The sequence below is a fragment of the Benincasa hispida genome, chromosome 2 (genome assembly GCF_027475165.1).
Source record: "Benincasa hispida cultivar pf3 chromosome 2, pf3_genome.v1.1, whole genome shotgun sequence".
Classification (NCBI taxonomy): Eukaryota; Viridiplantae; Streptophyta; class Magnoliopsida; order Cucurbitales; family Cucurbitaceae; genus Benincasa; species Benincasa hispida.
Window position 1 is genome coordinate 4,232,393 of NC_143479.1, and position 21,130 is coordinate 4,253,522.

General features: G+C 33.9%; 3 protein-coding genes across 3 annotated transcripts; 2 read left to right on the top strand and 1 right to left on the bottom strand.

Moving 5' to 3' along the window:
* Positions 1-4,757: 4,757 nt before the first annotated feature.
* LOC120070686 (zinc finger (Ran-binding) family protein) lies at positions 4,758-9,215 on the top strand. Its single transcript, XM_039022529.2, has 7 exons — positions 4,758-5,270; positions 5,614-5,731; positions 5,898-6,244; positions 7,256-7,372; positions 7,827-7,943; positions 8,497-8,595; positions 8,896-9,215. Exons 1-7 carry the CDS (start codon positions 4,879-4,881, stop codon positions 9,014-9,016), a joined length of 1,311 nt encoding a protein of 436 aa, XP_038878457.1. The 5' UTR covers positions 4,758-4,878; the 3' UTR covers positions 9,017-9,215.
* Positions 9,216-10,035: 820 nt separating this feature from the next.
* Positions 10,036-12,399, bottom strand: LOC120070651 (Galactose mutarotase-like superfamily protein). Its single transcript, XM_039022481.2, has 5 exons — positions 12,172-12,399; positions 12,029-12,078; positions 11,690-11,816; positions 11,125-11,229; positions 10,036-10,740 (listed from the first exon to the last, which is right to left on the bottom strand). Exons 1-5 carry the CDS (start codon positions 12,284-12,286, stop codon positions 10,118-10,120), a joined length of 1,020 nt encoding a protein of 339 aa, XP_038878409.1. The 5' UTR covers positions 12,287-12,399; the 3' UTR covers positions 10,036-10,117.
* A 6,026-nt stretch (positions 12,400-18,425) lies between these two features.
* LOC120071665 (large ribosomal subunit protein eL19x-like) lies at positions 18,426-20,412 on the top strand. Its single transcript, XM_039024040.2, has 2 exons — positions 18,426-18,638; positions 19,713-20,412. The coding sequence occupies exons 1-2, from the start codon at positions 18,527-18,529 to the stop codon at positions 20,120-20,122; spliced, it is 522 nt and encodes a 173-aa protein (XP_038879968.1). The 5' UTR covers positions 18,426-18,526; the 3' UTR covers positions 20,123-20,412.
* The last annotated feature ends 718 nt before the right edge of the window (positions 20,413-21,130 follow it).

The window sequence follows — 21,130 nt, forward strand, 5'->3', positions numbered from 1 at the left end:
ATAATCGAACTCCCCTTTGTCAATTTGAACATTTCAAACTGACCTAAAAACTGATTCTCAACTTGTATCCAAGCTACCAAGGGGAACCTTATGGACCTAAGGCTCGAAGCTCCAACGGTACATGAATAGCTGACTAAACTCATTAGTCACGAAATCTACCATCCGTTAACTGCTAGACATTCCACTAAAGACTGACAGTTGAACTCTTATTGCCATAGATATATTTCTATCTCTATTGGATATAATCAATCATCAGTATGATGACCCTTCACAGATGCTCGTAATTACAGCAGACCAATTTACCGTTTTGCCTTTGTAATTACATCTTCATCCTTAAGTACCACTAATCCCTCTAATGAACAATACAACATAGTCCTACTATGTGTGAAAACCTCTCGGGCCATGAGAAGGTGTGTGGCGCCACATCGTTCAAGCCCCGGGATCAGCCCTTAAGAGAGCATTCTATCTACTTACCCTTACTTTGGGGAAGGAGTAAACTCCATCTTGTGAAGCTGAGTTCCCAACTCCCAAATTAGACGAATCCCCAAAGTGGTAGGTTTGAGTCAGCACTCTGGCCACTCGCACCTATGCAAAACAAAGGACTCCCTTCAATGGTAGGAGTTCCCAACTCATTCAGGATTGAGGTCATGTTACCTATGGTCATCCTAGTGAAGTGAAGTCTCAGTCATGAACGGAGTTATATGACGAGACATTAACACTTCAAAGTCAGGTCTTATACAAACTATTTGTATAGGACGCCCCGCTCGCATGTCCACTACACGAATGATCAAGATCAGACTATCTGTGACAAGTCACAACACTTGTAACATTTCCACAAAACAAGCCGTGTCCGTAGTGTTACCAGGATAAGGTTTCCCTCCTATATCCATATACTACAGACTATTTTGGTTGTCACTTAAGACATGATCCACTTATATGTCACTACATACATACTTAAGTTACATAAAGACAACCAGAGATATTAAGTTTATTGGTTTGTGGTCAAATAAAAACATCTAAATGTGCAAAGTCAATAAGTGAAAAATATCATATATATTATACATCACAAGTGTTCTTACAAAGTTGTTTACAAACTACGGGACACGAGACTTTAAGGCATAAACTCCAACACGATTACCTTTCACAAATTGCCTGTAAGGATAGTTGGGCCAACATTACCATTTTTCCTCTGTAGTTACATCTATGTCCTTAAGTACCATTAATCCCTCTAATGAACAATAAATCATAGTCCAAATATGATTAAACACCTCTTGGTTCAGGAGAGGGTGTGATGTCACATTGTTTAAGCCCCAGGATCAATCGTTAAAGGAGCAATTTATCTACTTACCCCGACATTGGGGAAGGAGTAAATTTCTTCTTGTGTAGCTATGTTCTTGGCTCCCGAATCGGACGAATCGTCAAAATGGTAGGCTTGTTGAGTTGGCGATCTGGCCACTCTCACCCATACAAATTAAATGACCGCCTTCATAGGCAAAAGTTCACAACTCACTCAAGATTCAGGTCATGTTACCTATGGTCATTCTGGTGAAATGTAAGTCTCTATTATGAACGACGTTATATAATGAGACAAAAAATTTCGTGGTCTAGTCTTATAGAAACTTCTTTGTATAGAATATCCCCGCTCACATATCTCCACATGAATGATCAAGACAGATCATTTGTAGCACTTTATAATAATTGTAACATCTACAAGCAAACCATACTCGTAGTGTCATCAGGATAAGGTATCCAACCTTATCCATATACTATAGACCATGAAGGTTATCACTTAAAACATGATAACCTTGGATGTTAGTTTATTGGTTTGTGGTTAATGCAACTCAAAATGAAATAAAACATCATATATTTTATTAAATACATGAGATGTTTGTACAATACAATTACAAACTATAGGACCTTACGAGATTTAGGGCATCAATCCCAACAGTTTCCTTATTAAAACATCATCAAATCTCAAATTTACTTAAGTACTCAATCTTAAAGCATCAAGCATTCCAGTAGCATAAACATCTTAAATATAGAATTACTGATGAATAACTCAATCAAAGGAATGCTTTGTAAAATATGCTTATGAGCATTAAAAGTCGAGTATGCTTAAGAAATTTTATAAGAAAAGCATACTTAAAACTTATTTAAAAATTTCAAGAATAGCATGCTCAGGAAAACTCTTAAATAAAGCATGTAATAATCTTATATCGTGAAATCATTAATCATTTGAAAAACATGTCACTCACAGTTTACCAATAGTGTTTCTCCCTCTTTCTCAAGTCTTTCTCGTTTTTTGTCTTTTTCCAGGATCCCGAGCCTATACTAGCCCAATTTTAAATTAGAACATCATATTTGGGGTTAGAGTAACCTTAGCATACCTTATTAGCCCTAAACTTAGCTGACCAACTCTAACTGGTATGAAACTATGCCTCTTGACACTTTTGGACAACAGTTAAATGCAAGACAAGCCTTCCCTAAGTAATTGGATGCATGACAACACCTTCTGAAACCCTGAAATTCTTCTAATCAATGCATGGACTCAGCTGGACGCATGGCAACACTGATCAATGCATATCCTCCCCTTGATTAATGCATGGCCCTACCCTGAAACTCTAATTTTCCCCAAAAACTCTTTTTTGAGTCTTCTTTGAAGGGAATTAAGTTGTGAGCTGAAATGAAGTTTTCCGGGGATATTTATAGGCTCTCAAAGGTGTCCTTGTCATCCTTCCTAGGCCACCAACGCATAACACATGTTTTACATGAAAATCCTTGTCAGCACCATGCAAAATCTAGCATAAGGGTCCTTGACACCTCCTACTTGCATGCGAGCTTGAGGTGTCTCCACCATGCAAAGTTCAATGCATAGGCCTCATTGAGCTATCATTTTAGCCTTTTGCATATCCTATTATGTGTCCACCTCACCCTAGGCTTGTCTGAGGCTTCATTTTGTTGAGCCACGTACCCCTTTTTATTGTTAATCCGACCTTGTTCTCCAAGTTTCCAAACTAACGCATCGTAATCTATGTTGGGCGCATGGTTGCTTCACCAACCATTCTCTATAAGTCCAACATCTCCTCTATGCACCCATGATGTGATTCCAACGCATGATCCCTTAGGTTTGGACGCATGATTTCTTAACTATGTCACCAGCTTGTCTTTTATTCACCACATAGTTTTCTTTTTGGTCTATGGCAAAGGCATGCATCCACTTCACATTCTCCCTCCTAGTCATGCGTCCAACTAGGATTTTTGGGCTTCCTTGGTGTAACTCTCTCCTAAGGGTTTGTCTTATACTTCCATCTTGCTCCTCATAGATCCAAAATGGAATCCACAAGACCTCCTATGTGCCCAACTCCAACCTCATGCACCAATCTTTCTCCCACTTCCTTCTCCCTTGGTTTCTATCTTCTTCTCAAAGCATAGTTTACTCTTTCAACTCAAGGTATAGCCACGTGTCCTCTTTGTCTCTCTATTTCCACAAGCATGCGCCTATCTATGTGTCCACGTGGCCATTTATGCATCCAACCCTTCCCTCTTTAGGGTATCCTCCACTTGTGGTGTCTTATGTTGTCCAACACTTAACCAATTTCTCTCTCTTAAATGCCCTATGCGCCCATCATGTTTTCTCTATGCGCCCATTATGTTTCTCCATACGCCCATCATTGTGCTCAACGCATGATTCCCTAGATTCGTAACATAATCTCATAGTAAAGCTTCCCACATCCTTAGACATCCAAAGTTTGTCCAAAATCTCCCATTGGGATGCACTTGTTATGTGTTCAACATGCTTCCTCTACTACACCATGCGTTTGAACTCATCCAAGATTCCCCATCCTCTCCCATGTTATGAATCCAACTTTTATTCTCATAGCATAGTTTAGACACTTAACCAAAATTTTTACTCCAAACTACTATACTTTCAACACTTAGAAAATTTTCTTTCTCCAAGACATAATCTAGGTACTTAATTTAACTCTTCCCTTCCGAAGCTTGAACTTCGAGTTCTTCTCTCCTTCTAAGGAAATCCTATGAGTGCTCGGGTGTTATATTTACCCCCTTTAGGCTCTGAGCATGCATTTTCCTAGAAGTTCAAGAATTCTTGTCAAGATCTGGGTGTTACAAATTCATCCTGAGGACGTCGTGGAATTCTATCCGAATTGCTTATACAAATGGCAAAGCCGTGAAATGTCTTAAAGAGAGCGTAATTTGCAACTCAACTTTTCTCAAATATGTTTTACAGGTTTTGTTCGCTGCTGTTAAATTTTGAGCTTCGTTCCAATCATTTTTTTTGCCAAGTAGCCATTCCAACGACCGTGTTATATGTTAATCACATGAAAATTTTGATATATATAAGACAAACAGGAAATATGTAAAAACAAAATAAAGCAAATAATTATGAAAAAAGAAATTGAAGATGACATTGTAATTGAAATGTAGATTTAATAATTTTTTTTTATGAAAATCTTCTAAAATCAAATCTCTAGGATTGCAAACCATATTTCATCGATATTATAAAATAATCTTCTATTAATTAAATCTTTTCTAATTTAAAATCAAGACTATTTTTAAATATAGAAAAATGAACCATCTACATACGATAGACAGACCATGATAAACTAGTATCTATGTCTATAAATAAAATACGTTTGTAATATAGTTAGATAAACATGATAAAAACAATTCTATGAAATTTTACATTGGATAAATTTGGCCTTAACCTAAAGTTGGACAACAATTTTTTTTTTTCCAAAATAATAATAATAATGGACCCTTGTCTCGTTTCTCTCATCTTCCTAAAACCCATTTGCATATAAAACACCGAATGGCAAAAAACCCTTCTCATTTCCGAAATTCACCAAACACACAATCATGGCAGCTCCAAAGTTCCTACACGTCGGCACTTCAATATCCCGAACTACATCCAGAGCTCTATCGCCACTCCTTTTCCCCAGAAGACTCCCGCCAAAGCTCATATCTTTCATCAAGCGCATTTCTTCTACCGTGCTTGATTCCGCCGGCAGCGGCGGCCCTGATGCTCCCCAACCACACTCCACCCTCACTCACCACCCATGGCCTGAATGGGTTTCCTTTGTTGACGGCCTGAGGACCAAAGGTTACTTGATCGAACCTCCTTCAGAAGATGCGACCGAAGATGGGACCGGTGGTGAGGCAGCTACGCCATCCGTGACTGATTACAGCGACATGAACGTGTTGAAGAATGCTTGCATTAGCTTTGCACGCGACCGCTACGATATTTTCAAGTGAGTTTGGCGTTTACAGGTTTCTGTTTCTGAAAATTGTCGACTAGAAATTGGACTTGATATTGGCTTGACGACGGTTGCATCTTCTGGGAATGGATGTTCCATACCCTTGAAAGTACTTTGTAATCATCTTAAACTTGGATTGAATTGAAAGATCCTTATGGCCCTTAGGGTTTAAGATTCTGGATTATCATTGCCTAGACTATCTTTGTTGTTCTTGGGAGGGAAATGTGGTAGTGTCTTTGTCCACTTGCATTACTTAGCGTGGTATTGATCACTGCCCTTGTCTCACAGGGAGGTACGTTTTTCAGGGATTAGAATCTGAAACTTTTTCTTTGTGCAGGTCATTGTCCACAGATGATATTCAAACGATTGTGAAGGATGGATGTCCCAATCTCTTCCGGAAAGTTGTTAATTCAGCCAAAAGGTTGAGGGCTTATGTGCAACTAGATGAAGGGGACGTATGTGGTCTCACTTAAATATCGTAATTATTTTTTTCATCAGTTAGATTTCCTTGTACCACGGGCTTGGTTGAGTCAATGTTGTCTAGTTTGAGAGGGGAACTGAGTAAATTCAAGCATATGTCATAAGGTTTGTTTTTCATTTCAATATATCTACTTTGTACAGGTTTGTAGTACTTGCAACCTTCGAGGCTCCTGTGACAGAGCTTATGTTTTTTTAAAGGAAACAGAAGCAACTGCAAGAACTGTGGATATAGCTCGATTATTGTTGACCTATGCATTGGATCCACTTGTTTTGTCTGGAGGGGACAAACCATCTGGTAGAGAGCATGTCGAAGTCTCTGTGAGGAAATTGCTTTCTGAGCTATCGGAACTGAGTGAAAAACCCCTTGATCCAGCAGCAGTGAAGGACGATACAAAATCTCCCCCAAGAAAAGAAAAACCATCAAAATTTACTAATGATGCCTCAACACAAGATGTTGAGATGAAGAGAGGAGATTGGATGTGTACAAAGTAAGTTATTTCTGGAATGTAACTTCATTCCTTTGTTGAACTACTTTTGTACTAGCTTGAATTTCTTTGTTTCTTTTGAGTGAAAAACAAAGCTACCTTGGTACTATTGTTAGGGACTGTGCTTTGAATTAGGAGCTAGAAGGCAGGTACAAAGCTACTTTAACTTGATCAGTCTCTTCATTATTATTTTTTTACCATTTACGTCTCTCCTAGAAATTAAAGAAAAGGGTATAGATGATTAACTTTTAAAAAGTGAAAAGTAAGCCCCACCAAATACACTGCACAAAACCAAGGAAAATGAATGATCAATTGGACGACAGAGCATTTTCTGAAGCTCTTTCAAGGACGAGCAGTATATTAGTATTCATTACAGCCTGTTCTAAATATCAATCCAACTATTAATTTCATTGGCTTTTGGTGGTTGATTATTCAAGAGATGATTAAATGATAAGGGTTCTTTTTTTATTTATTTATTTTTTTTTGACGCTTATGCCCTTGACATTTTGTTTCCAATTAAATTAATTTTAGGCTACTTTCCCCATCTGTGGCCTGAAAGAGACCTCGACCTTGACTTGAATGCTTATTCACCATTGCATTATTATATCAAAGGATGTTTTGGATCATGTTAAGCAATATGGCCGTTAGGATTGGATTGTTTTGGAAAAGTTCAGGAAGAGATTGGATGGGTGGAAGCTGGGTTGTGTTTTTTAGGGCGAGAGATTAGTTTGCATACTGTTTATTTTGCAGTGTTTCCACTTCATAATTCCTTAAAGGAAACCTTATGAATTACAAAAAGTTATAACCTTGTCGTGAGAATATAAATGATTATTAAGAAGGTTGACATGCAAAAAAAGTTGTAAGAAGCTTGTGATGAGAAAAACATGGATATTCTTCATGAATGTTTCATCATACCTGTAAGCTTTATATCTTTGTGCTGATGAGATATGGATGAGACCCAAAATCCTCTTAATTTAACTCTTGATATTTTGATTTAAAACTTCCTTTTTGCAGATGCAATTTTCTGAATTTTTCAAGAAACAGAAGATGTTTAAAATGTAATGAAGATGGTCCTAAAAGAGTATGGGCAAATGATATTGAAATGAAAAGTGGAGATTGGATTTGTCCAGAGTAAGTACATGTTCACCTTTTTTTTTCCTTTCAAGTTTTTGGTTTTTTAATATTCGTATACTGACTTTATTGATAAACTAAATAATATTCTTACGAGTTCATACAATAAATATAAATTATTATTGTATCAATGATCCAGCCCCAGGTGTGTGTCATGTGTGTACTAAGAGAAATATTGTTTGATTCAGCAATAATTTCCTTCGCCTAAAACTATTGTTGCAAGAGTTTTGAGCATAGTTTCTGCTGTTCTAATATGATGTAATGATGTTTAGTAATATAAGAGGACTTTAGATCATTTTTCTGGAAATAGGCAGTTTATCTTGATTCGTCAATGCTTCTTTTAAAATCAATCCATCAAATACATCCCTGATTAAACTTTACATGTTATGGGATCGATCTGTTTTTAAAATTAAGGTAAGATTAACCTTTACATGTTCCATTCGTTTTGTAATAGGTGCAACTTTATGAACTTCTCAAGAAATATTCGATGCTTAAAATGCAAAACAGAGGGGCCGAGGAAGCTTAATGGTGAAGAAATTGAAATGAAGAAGGGAGATTGGGTCTGCCCACAGTAAGTTCATTACTTATCCTTATGTCACTTCATCAATATTGTAGTTTTCAATTACAGTAGGTGTCTGTAGTTACATGCACTCATAGAGAATGGTCTGTTTCATTTCACGTTTGTCTGCTGGATCTGATTGCTCGATTATGTAATAGTTTTGTCAAGATATTGGATCTGATACTAAATCTAGTACCTAGCCTCAGGAGAAAAAGTGGGTCAGAGGTAAAATGGATGTTGATACCAACCTACCACTCTGATTTCTATTTCAGAAAAACAATTTCTTTCATTTCTACGAACCAACTGAAAAACTGATTAATTGCAGAAGTAGATTTTGTGGAGGGGTTTGTTGGTCAGTTTAGTTGATTTGACATGTTTTTTGGCTGATAATTTAGCCCCTACATGCCTATAGCGGCCCTAGCCTATACGTAGAAGTTGAACTTATATCTGATAGGTTTGCATCTCTTTTTTAATTGTGCAACTTTCACGTTCATCTGTTCTTGTGTTCTGTGAAATTTGTTTCCTGTTTGACAATGTTCTCTGCTGGTGCATTTACCCTACACAGATGTACATTCATGAACTTTGCCAATAACAAGAAGTGTTTGCGTTGTCGAAAACATCGACCAAAGAGGGAAATGAATCCAGGAGAATGGGAATGTCCTTCGTAAGTTTACTCTCATGCACCCTTTATAATTATTATTATTTTGATAATATGTGGGGTGAGAGAATCGAACCTTTGACTTCGATATTGTCAATATAAGCACTATACCAATTGAGTTCCGCTCATTTTGACTTTTCTTTTTATTATTTTTTTCATTAAATGATGATGAAGATTTAAACCTCCAACATTAAGAAAAATACATGTTTATTATGCTGAGCTATACTCATGTCAGTCTCATATGTTTCAATGGGCAGTTTAACCAATTTACAGGAGGACTAATGTCAAAACGTTTGGTTTCTATAGGTGTGACTTTCTAAATTATAGAGGGAACATGAGCTGCCGCAAGTGCAATGTTGAGCGTCCTAAACAAAAAATAAGTGCCGAGTATGAGGAGCAACTATGGGAGTCACCCAGGGAAAGATGATGTTCAAGGCCAACAACTTGATTAAATTTTGGAATGTTTGGCGATTGAGTTATTTTTCCATTAGCTGTATTATTTTATGGCGTTAAATTAGTATTTTAATTCCCTCTGTTCAATTCCAAGGAGTTTTGTCTAGAAATCTTATTGGAAGAAGAGGTATTTGACTTAATATTTGAGAGTTAAAAAAAATTGATTAAAATCACTTTTTTTGTGATATCTAAAATTATTTTGATCTTGTTTGATAATTATTTGATTTTCTGAAAATTAAGTCTCTCTTCTTAATTTCTTATAATGTTTTACGAGGAAAGGGATGTATTTCTAGCTTAAAAAAAGATAAGTTTTAAGAAATATTTTTTAGTCTTCAAAATTGGCTTTAAAACATTAGTAAAAGTGATGACAAGTGAAAATGATGTTTATATAGCTTAACTAAGAAAAACTAAGAAAAATCATATGGGTTGTGGGTTTTTATAGATCAAAGTTGGTTTTTCACTTTTAAGTGCAATTTTATTCGATTTATGATTGATTAGAAATATGTTTTCGAGTGATTTTAACCCATTAAAAAATGACATGCCCCTAAACTATGTTGGTTAAGGGGCAATTATGTGGAAGTAATATTTATTGGACTTGCATGTTCAAGATTTTCCAACCATCCAAAGATGTCTTTTGTTATTTTTATTTTTGTTTTATTTAGAACCGCCATCCAAAGATGTCTTGGAATGAGCATCCAAGAATCTCATGAACCAAAGATTACCTTGAGTGATTGGTAGGGGTTCCAACAAGGTAAGTTAAACTAAAACTTATGTCAAATAATTTCAGCAAGGTCTAAAGATAAAAGGGATTTTGACAATGATGGGCCTAAGAGGAGAGATCTCTAGCTAAAGGCAAGGTCCAACCACACTTGGCAGTGGGATTTTATACCATCTGCAATCCTAAAAGAATATGATGCTTTAAACAACTCATCTACCAAACTTCCAGATAAAAGAAAAGGATAAGTAAAAGCCAAAGCAAAGGCATTGAGGAAATACTCAAAACAAAACTATTTTTTGTAAAATAAACTGGAAATGAACCTTATTGTCACAAATTATTCTTAGAAACTCAATAACTCTATTCGGCTGAAAACTCAAATAGCATAGTGTGCTGATACTTCTCACCCGGTTTAACAACAACAGATGGGAAGTTGGGTTGATTCACTGCGTTGGGAAATCCTTGTGTCTCCAAACAAAGGCCTGCATGCTTACCATAAACAGCCCCTCCTTTACCAACAACACCATTGACAGAGTTACCTGTGTAAAACTGCACTCCAGGGGCATTGGTCCACAAGTTCAGGACCCGACTGCTCGATGGTTCCTTCACTTTTGCAACATGCTTCAACCCCGATTTTTCGTCTCCACAGTCAAGAACATAATTGTGGTCATATCCCATGCCAACCTCATGAATAGAGGTACCTATCTTCTTTTCAGAAGTGAAATCGAAAGGGGTGCCTTTGACGGGCATGATTTCTCCGGTTGGGACAGTGTTCTCATCAACTGGTGTTATATGGTTTGCCCAAAGTTGAATTGAATGGTTGAGAACATCCCCTGAGTTATGGCCACCTAAGTTCCAGTAGGTGTGTTGAGCCAAGTTGATTATGGTGGGCTTGTTTTCAGGAATTGCCTCCATATCAAGTTTCATTGTTGTGCTCGAAGTGAGTGAGTATGTTGCAGTAACAGAGACAGCTCCTGGGTAACCTGTTGCCAGAGGAAAAAATTGCTAATCTTCAAAATTAAGACCACCTTTGGTGATCATTTCGTTTTTTGTTTTTAGTTTTTAAGAATTAGGCGATTTTCTTCAATTTCTTACAATGATTTGCATCTTTCCTAAGTACAATAGTTGAATTATTAGCCAAATTCCAAAAACAAAAATAATTTTAAAAATTACTTTTTATTCGATTTCAAAATTTGACTTGGTTTTTCAAAACATCGGTAAAAAGTCGATAAGAGACAAAAACTAGAGGTGAAATGAGTATTTTATAGACTTAATTTTCAAAAACTAAAAACTAAAAATCAAATGGTTAATGAATGGGGCCTAAATCATCTGGGTAAACCAAAATGAGTGGATGAATATTAGATTACCTTCCTCTCCTTCAGCACTATGATACTTAAAGGTGATGGACGGATTCTCCCCCTTTTTGTATTCACTCACCTGCCATACTTTCTTGTCAAATCCTTTGTGCCCACCTGAAAGAAGAAGAGAGAGTACTTCAGACTATTCCTAAAGATGCTAATATCATACAGATAGGGAGAAGCGAAGAAGAGCAAAACTAAAAGTTTCTTCCATATACTCAGCACCACGAAATGTAACATATTCGACGAAGATACTTCAATTTAGCAGAATTCTTTTAAAACTTTGCATGCCCTTATAAACAAAATGAACATGATCAACAACCAAGATTTCCACCACAAGGTAGATTGGGTTGGGGAGGGAGGACATGTTCGAACAAATAATTGAAATAACAAAACAAATGGGAAATATAAACTCGATGCATGTTGTAAGATTTCAGATCAAAGAAAGAATTCACAGCAGATTCAGGTCATAATTTGAGTAAAATTAGAATTCTCTGCAATTCAAAACCTCCGAGTATTGCAACATGCGAGATCCATGAACAGACAGAACCAATGAAAATTTCCAATTCCTCACCATGGAGACTGTTTGGAGGTTTATTAATAGGCAAAGAGTATTGTTCCCCATGGAGTGTGAACTTCCCATCTTTGATTCTATTAGCGACACGACCAACAATGCAGCCAAAATAAGGCGCAAGACCTTTCTGTTCATAATGAAATCCAATCAACATAAGAAAATCATATCCACAAACATAACAAATTTCATTTCAATTCCTTTAGTCGGAATGTTCAGAAAGAAAATACAGGCCATTAAAACCTCACACTCCGTCGATTCCGAGATCTCCAGAACCATTTGAATCGCGGATAATGAACGATCGAATTCAAATGGATCATCAGAGAGAGCGAAAAATCTTACCAGATATGGGTCGAGAGAATCAAATCCAAGGACTACATCAGCCAATTTTCCTGCAAAGTTGCATAAAGTCCACGATCAACAACATTACGAAAAAAAACCCAAAAAACTGAAGGGGAAAATGCAAATACAAATTTGTTTGTTACCATCTTTGTCTGGAACAGAGAGAGAAGTGATGGTGCAACCAAGATTGGAAATGAGAACTTGCATGGTTCCATTGTTGAGTTCGAAAAGCTCGGGTTTCTGAGTCTGATCCGCCATTGGAATACCTTTCCGTGCGAAGAGAGAGAGAGTGACAGTGAAGAAAACAAAGGATTATATATCTATCTCTATATGTTTGAAACGTAGAGTATTAATAAAATATTAGAAGAAACATCAAACCGTTAAATTTTCAGCCGAGATAATGACGTCATAATCTCCTAAGATTATGCCAAATTCAGTTAATTTTTCATTTATAAAATATTTGGGGAAGAGTATTTCTCTCCATTCTGAGTTTAGTTTTCATTTCGTCTAGACATTTCAAAATATTACATAGTCCAAGTTTTGAACTAGATTTAAGAGGTTATAAATTTGAATTTTGTTTCAATTTAATCTTTATTTTTAACTAAATATCCACTTTTAATTTTTAGGATTAATGTTTACTAAATAATTAAAAAAATTATAGTTAATGCAGTTTCCCTATTTTTTTCATCCGTAATAAAATTAATTTTATTTTTTCAAAATTAATTTGTAAGCATTAACGAAAAAATTGAAAGTGAGCATTTAGTGAAAAATTAAGTTTAAAAATATAAACAAACATTTTAAAATTTAAGAACTAAATAGAAATTAAACCAATCACAAAACTAATTAACCAATTTTTTTTCTTTTTTCTAGGGTTATTTTCAAATGTAGTAAAATAAACCAAAATATTTATTAATATAGCAAAATGTCACTATCTGTAAGTGATAGACACGAATAGACTACTATTATTTATCACTAGTAGATGTTGATAGATACTGATAAACATCTATCAGCATCTATCACTAATATGATGGAATATAAAGAACACATGCATAATGGAAGCAATGATCGATAACGTTCTAATTACATAAAAAACAAGAAAGCATGTATAAAGGGTTAGAAATTACAACATTTGTAGAATCCACCGCAATCTTCCTCTCCCAAACTTGATCGACACCACCAACGAAAAATCCTCGCTATTCTCCGGTTGAAGAACACGATTGTGGGACGAATTTGTTAGTGAAAACAAGGGAATTTCACTTTAGTAAAAAGAGATTAAAGAGATTTAGGTGGAAGAGTTTAGGTCAATAGTCAAAGAAACATTAGATTTTACAAAATTCAAAAATCAAATTATTTATAGAAAAAATACATGTAAAATCCTATCTTACATGTCTTCCACCTCAAACTCCACTAGCACCTAATCTTTAGGTGTCAAGCTTGGGAAGTGACACTTCAAAGTCTACTTAGTTAGTGGGAAAATCCAACAATTGGATTTTTTCACTAACTAAATTTTTTATTAAAAAAAATGAAATATAATGTTCTAATTTTAGGAATTATTTAATCAAAACAATTTCAATTAAGGCATCAACTGCAGGCTATATTTTGATCAGGATTACTGCATGACAAGCCGAGTGAGATTCACTCCCCTCGGAAAGGGAGAAGCTGCATGCAGAAGTTTCCGTAAAAACGGAAGGGTCGGACCTGCGCGTAGGCACATAAAGACGGGGAGTGGTGACCCTATAAGCTTTATGTTCCTACGCACGTTGACCTCGACGGCGGTGGCTCCATACCCTAAACATCAAGATCCGTGCAATAGGGTGATACCTCTGTTACGAAGATCTTGACAATGGAAGAGACTTTTTTCAAGTTTTTAATAAACAAATTTAATATCACATACTAAATTGTTTTTAACATCTAGCTTTGATTAATCACATTAATCAAATTTAAAAAACACTTTCATGCTAATGATCAAGTATACTCTAAAAGATAAATTAATTAATAAATCAATGATTTAATTGTAAATTATATCTCATATAAAATAAAATTTTCCTTAAAACTCGAATTTGAACATTTCAAATTCTTACTTCACCTAGTTCCTCAATTTTGTCCATAGTGAGCTAGCAAGGAGACTCGATGGACCTACAGATCATGGGCTCTAACGATCCGAGACTAACCGGTCAAACTTTTTAACCTAGTTAATCAACATTCGTCAACTAACAGGATTGTCCACTATAGCCTTTAGTTGTACTCCTCTCACTGTAGATATATTGTGTGCCCATTTGATATAACCATCATCAATAAGTTGATACTTCACAGGTTGTTCGTAACCTCAGCTAGGATAAATACCGAAATACCCCTGAATTACATCTTTTCTCCTTAAGTACCATTGTCCCTCTAATGAACAATTGATTTAGGAACATAATCACTAAATCCATTCCCTCTCAGGCCATGAAAGGATAGGGCCCCTTGTTCAAGACCCAGGATCAACCCTTAAGGGAACAACCTTTCTACGATCCCTAAAATGGGTAGAGTGAATTCCATCTTGCAAATCTTATGTCCCAACCATCTACTCGGTCTTATCCCTGAAATGAGAGGCATATTGAGCAACGATATTGAGCTTACCCTCACTTATACAGATCAAGGAATAATCTCGAATAAATAGGAGTTCATAGACAACTCAGGATTTAGATCAGGTTATCTAGGTCATCAAGAAGTGAAATTAATCAGTGTTAACAGTAAATGGTGTTAATACGTGACAGTGATTATTTCGTGGTCTATCTTATACAATCTCATCGAGTAGAACACCCCCGCTCACATGTCTCTACATGAACAAACCGATCACATCGTTTATGACACTTTACAACATTTGTAACAATCATAGAGCAGACCGTATCCAATAGTATCTCCAGAAATAGGTACCCAACATAATCCAAGTAATACGGACTGTTTAGGCTATTTTACTCGAACTTGATCAAGTTTACGTCTCCATATAAAGTCTAATTATTCATGACAATAGCCAAGGGTTCGTAGTTTATTGGATTTAGAATTATTAAACAATCAACAATACTTGTTTGAATAAACTTCATATATGTTTACTGTTTACAAAACTACGAGTTTTAGGACATACAACCCAACATAATAGACAGTGACATTTCTTTATAGGACAAGTTGCACAATTAGCCAAAAACAATACAAATATTAGGTCTGTAACTCCATATTTTTTAGGTTTGCATATATAACAAAAAAAAACTCATCCCAACCCAATTACTGAACCTAGAAAGTCCAAAAGGCCTTTAAAAATTGTTATATTTGATATACTGTTGATAGACTTGAAAGTTATTTGATATCTAATATATTGTTCATATGTTGATTGATATGTGATATACTATCGATATACTATTAACATTATATTCTTGAAAGTTGTTTGATATGCATATACTTGTCGATACACTTAAAAGTTTATTGATATGTGATATACTGTTGATACACATAGAATGTTGATCGCCATTAGATACATTATTGATAACTCATGTTTTATTTCAAGTATTTGTTGATTGGTGTATGATACATTCATGTCTTATAACTAACATATTGCTGATACACCAAGAATATCATGCTTATAAAATGAAACACTCGTACTTTACTTCAAAATAATTACTGATTAAATGTTGATTGTTGTTATATAAGTTGTTGATACAGTTAGAATGTTGATTGTTGTTAAATATACTGCTGATACACTAATGTCTTTCTTCAAATACTCATTAATCTATGTCTAATACATTCGTGTCTTATATATGATATACTGCAGTTACAGTTGGAATATTGTGCTTATAGAATGAAATATACATGTTTTACTAACATCTTTTATTTATGTTTTTTTTTTCACTTTTTTTTTCTTATCTTTCAAGTGTTTCACATTTGTACTAACAAAACCAACATAGCTAGCCAAATAGAAAAGAAATCTACCCATTACCCCACAAAAATTATGTTAATAATGGTACTAAATTAAATTAAAATTTCTAAAACTATCCAAATTAATTTGAAAATATGTGCAAAATATAAATAAAATGAACTAAATTTGTTACTAAAAAAGGAGAAAAAAATGTGTCATTGAAAGGGGTAACTAGGTTAAAGACATTTTAATTCGGAACTCAAATGTTAAAATTGTTATATATTGCCCCTATATATTTTCTTTCAATGTTACTGTATAAAAGATAAAATAAAATATAAAATGGTAACATTTTAAATTTTAATTATAACATTTAGTTATTATTAAATATATTTTTTTAAAAAGACCCATTAGATTTTTCTACCAAAAAATCAATTCAAATCCATAAAGGGAGAAGGAATGCAGAAGGTTAAAATGGAAAGATAGAAAAACTAAGAATTAAAACTAAAAAATTATGCTATATATGCAAAATCCAAAAAGCTTCAACTTCATTTGCAATTTCTCTGATTGGTTTTGCCATCCATTCCAATTTCTCAATTTTTTTATTTGAAAATATTTTCACATATATATTTATAAAAAAAATGGAATGGATGCAAAACCAATTAGCAATAGAAACTTAAAAGAAAGAAAGAAAAAAAAAACGGAAGGACATTGAAAAGTTCTCATCGATCAATATATTTTCAATTGAAAGAAGAAAAAAAATTAAAAAATCATAGTAAAGTTATTCTAGGAGATTTAGAGGCGAGTTTCAATTTTGGAGAATTGTTTATGTAAGCCATTAATGGTGGAGAATTATGTGCTAAGATGTGAAGATTTTAGTGCTATTTGTGCTCAGGAAGAAGAAGAAGAGGCCGTTGCCAATGGAATTTGAAAGCAAATTAATTTGTCACATGACAAATCATTCTTAATTATTTTTTAAAATTTTTAGTTAATATTTTATGTGTGTGATGAGATTGAGATACATAAAAATGAATGCATCTTGGATGTACTTAGATTTTACTCTTTTACTTGAATTTGTTAATTTTTAGAATAATTTTTTTTTAAAAAAATAAATAAAATATTTAAAGACACTCCAAAAAAAGGATTTCTTGTAGATTTGATAAACATTAGACTCATAGCCCACACTTATTATTTTTGAAAAAATGATAAAAAAAAAAAAAAAAAAAAACAAACAAACATAGCCCACTAAAGGTTAAAAGAGTATGGATACAACCGATGCACCTATACAAACTTGATATGTCACTGATATACACTTAATACCCTTAATACACTTGAATTACTAGTATACACTTGATACACTTGATACACTATTGATACATGCTTGATAGACTATTAATAGGTACTTAACATACTTGATGTACCATTGATACACAATTGAGAATGACTAGTTATTCGTAAATTGAAGCGCATTTATGTAAATAAAGACTTGTGACAATTTTGTAATTAAATAGATAAATTAGGGCTACTTTATGTTGGAAATATGAGGGTTGTCGTAGGGAGAGAGAACAGAGAATCCCATAGAAACTTATCGACAATGGCAATTGACAGTCGACAAGTGACATGGATAGCGATCGACGGTATCTCGAAGGCGGACAACTCCATAGATCGTTTGAAAAGTTGAGTATGGACAATTGAAAAATTCATATATGGACATTTCCAATCTATGAGCACCAACCAAACTTTGTAAATCATAAAGAAAACATGTAGTATTTTTTAAATTGCCATTTAATTGTTATTGGATTTTAATTTAGTAGAGCATATTAAATCTTTTTATACGAGGCACATATTAAATCTTAATTAACTTCTCTAAGTCCAATTAGAAGAGAAACAATATCTCTCTTTGTTGAAAAATTGTTTAGAAGTTTTTTTTAAAAAAATTAATAGATAACTTCTTATGGTAGTTAAATGTGTTTGGAGGATAATAATTTTGGCTAGAAAAAAATTGCATTGGCTATTTTTTAGTGCTCCTTAAAATAGTTGTTCCAACATAAGTTCAAAACATTGAAAATATTTTTGGAAAAATTGAAAAGTTGAAAATTTTGACATAATTGTAATATTTGAAAAGTTGAAGAGATGCCTGCAAATCCCTAAATTACCCAATATAATTTAAAAAAAAGAAAAGAAAAGAAAAAGTGTAATTGTGGTTAACTAGTGAAAAGACTAGTAGTCTATCCTAAATGGATGAAATTAATGGAATGCAAGTGGTATTATGCACTATAACATAATATAATTTCACACTTCAAAATAGTAAGGCCACTAAAAAATTACTTTACTTTGGCCCAAAGGAAACACAAATTTTCAAACTCGTTTGTATGGTCAAACAAACAAATGGAATATAGAAGATACCAAAAAAGGCATAATCCCTTGCATCCCAAGTAACACATAACCAAGCAACTAGCATTTTTATTTCTATATAACAGCTTTCAAATTTGTTTTCATATAGAAATCAAGCCAATTTATTTTATCTCACGCTCTTTCAAGTTTGCTATAGTGACCCATCAAGAAGAACCCAGTTCAGTTTTGAGGAGAAGCCACCATAAGCAGCACCAACAATGGTGTCCCTCACCCTACAAAAGCGGCTTGCCGCCAGCAGCCTCGACTGCGGCAAACGTCGTGTATGGCTTGATCCCGCCGAGACCGTCACCATCTCCTTAGCCAATTCAAGTAAGCACTGCAACTTTGCTCGAGTTATTACCTCTTTTCTTTTCTCTTCTCTCTCTTTTTTTTTTTTGTGTTAAAATTTGATCTGTCCTGAAATTTGCTTGTGAGTGCGTAACCAATCATATTTAAAATGATTCTAAAATCATTTTTGTCGTGTTGAAATCGCATCCAGATGTTTGACATTGAATAAAATTGAAGGAAAATCTAAAGACTAAAAGCATTTTAAATTGATTTTTCAGAAGAATGAGTTGATATACGATTTTTGTCGAGATGGTTGACTGGGAATAAGTCCAAAAAATGACTATCTAGTTCATTTTTATTAAAATATTGCCCGTTAGCTATTTGTAAAATGATTTTTTTAATTTAAATTATCTGTTAAAAAATGACAAGTATTACCTACCATGAAGAAGTGCTTAGTAAGTAAATCAAACAAGATATATGATCTCAATTTTCATTTGATATATCACACATTTATTTACTCAACATATCAACAATGCATATAAAAGTTTAACAGTAAACAAATGAAAAAAATATATACTTTCATGGAAAATTTGTTAAAAATATTTTCAAATATAGCAAAATGTTAGTCCACCACTAATAGATCATAGTAGTTTTATTAGTGTATCGCTGATAAATAGTGACATTTTACTATTTTTGTAAATATTTTGGTTCATTTTATTATATTTGAAAACAATCCTATTTTCATAAGTATTTAGTTAAATAATTTCTCAAATAGAAAATACTACGTTAGTGATTTGATAATTCTAAAATCACTTTTGAAACAAAATATAATAATTCAAAACCACTTTTAAATATATGAAACCACTTTTTAGAGTTTGGAACCAAACATAAATACAATTGTATAAAGATTAATTTCACAAAATCATACGTATCTAACTCATTTTTCAAAATCACTACTTCAACCATCACTCTCACCCTTATAATAATTGATTCTACCAAATTTAACTCAAGAGTGAACAATGAGTTCTTTAGTTTCAGGAAAGAATTTTGTACCTGATATTGACAATTCAAGCAGCAAACTTGTTTCTAATAGAATAAAAACATTGTAACTACCAGGAATGAGCATCAGAAAGCTCATAAAAGATGGCTTGATCATCAAAAGATTGACAACAACTCATTCAAAATCGCGATCTCGACGACGCAGCGATGCAAAATCGAGAGGACGACACTCAGGGAATGGAAAACGAAGAGGAACAAAGGAAGCAAGGTTGCCTACAAAGCTGTTATGGATGAGAAGAATGAGAGTCCTGCGAAGATTACTGCGCAAATACAGAGAATGTGAGAAGATAGATAAGCATATTTATCATCAAATGTATATTAGAGTGAAGGGAAACGTCTACAAAAACAAGCGTGTTCTAATGGAAAGCATTCACAAAGTCAAGGCTGAAAAAGCATCAGAAAAAACACTTTCTATTCAGTTGGAGGCCAAGAGAGCAATAAATAGTAAAGCTACCGTAAGGTTGTAAACCAGAAAGATTACTCTACCATTAAGGCTCTGGCTGTGACAATATTCACACATTCAGGGCCTGTCTTCCTTTTGAGGGAAGCTCAATAAAACAGATGGTTAGATCATAAATATATGATGGCCATTTTACTTTCACAACTTCATATGTATTTGTATGTTACACATGAGTTTTATGTTGTAATAATAATAATAATAATAATAATTATTATTATTATTATTATTAACTCATATTCTGTTTACATGAGTTTATAATATTATAATAATAATTATTATTATTATTTTATCTATAAATTATTTTCTAATTTTCATTTCAACCTTTTCGTTTATTGATATGGGGATGGAGAAGCCTTCCCTGCCCCATGAACATCTCTACTTTGGCTTTATAATTTATGTGCTCTTTAGTTTTGGTTTCCTTTTTGGAGCTGGTTTGTTCGGTTTTAAAGGGGCATTTGGTTCAAGAATTATCCTAAGATTATAATAACAACCTCTTGCTACAGTAAATATTAATATTTTACAAAATCCCCAATTAGCTACAATCAACACTATTTCAAAACTCTTATTTGCTATTTTTACTATTTTACATTCATCAATTTTTTTATTCTTTGCTATAGATTTTATTATTTCCTACTCAAACTAAAATAGTTTACACCTCAAACACTTACTATTATAACCCAAACTAAAATAATCTACATCTCGAACACAAACTATTATAACTTAACTATAATAACCTAGGACTATAATAACTAACTGACCCTAAACATCCTAAGAGCTTGTGTGGGGACCCAATATCCTATGTGGGGAGATGATATAGTCTATATCATCGTTTGGCCCACTAATATACCATCTCCCCTTTTCACTTCCTTTAATATGTGCACAGGAACCCTCATTTAACAACTAGCTTCTCCATCCCCTACTTCCTATGTCTCATCTCTTTTCATACCCAATCGTCATTCTCGTCAATCTCTCCTCCCTTCCTATGGTCCACTTCTGTTTTTATTTCTTTATTCTT

Coding starts and splice junctions, on each gene's coding strand:
- LOC120071665 (XM_039024040.2), top strand. CDS start 18,527: ATGGTGTCCCTCACCCTACAAAAGCGGCTTGCCGCCAGCAGCCTCGAC. Junction 18,639..19,712: donor CATCTCCTTAGCCAATTCAA/GTAAGCACTGCA, acceptor TGTAACTACCAG/GAATGAGCATCAGAAAGCTC.
- LOC120070651 (XM_039022481.2), bottom strand. CDS start 12,286: ATGGCGGATCAGACTCAGAAACCCGAGCTTTTCGAACTCAACAATGGA. Junction 12,079..12,171: donor CTCTGTTCCAGACAAAGATG/GTAACAAACAAA, acceptor GCAACTTTGCAG/GAAAATTGGCTGATGTAGTC. Junction 11,230..11,689: donor ACCTCCAAACAGTCTCCATG/GTGAGGAATTGG, acceptor TTCTTCTTTCAG/GTGGGCACAAAGGATTTGAC.
- LOC120070686 (XM_039022529.2), top strand. CDS start 4,879: ATGGCAGCTCCAAAGTTCCTACACGTCGGCACTTCAATATCCCGAACT. Junction 7,373..7,826: donor GGAGATTGGATTTGTCCAGA/GTAAGTACATGT, acceptor GTTTTGTAATAG/GTGCAACTTTATGAACTTCT. Junction 8,596..8,895: donor GGAGAATGGGAATGTCCTTC/GTAAGTTTACTC, acceptor TGGTTTCTATAG/GTGTGACTTTCTAAATTATA.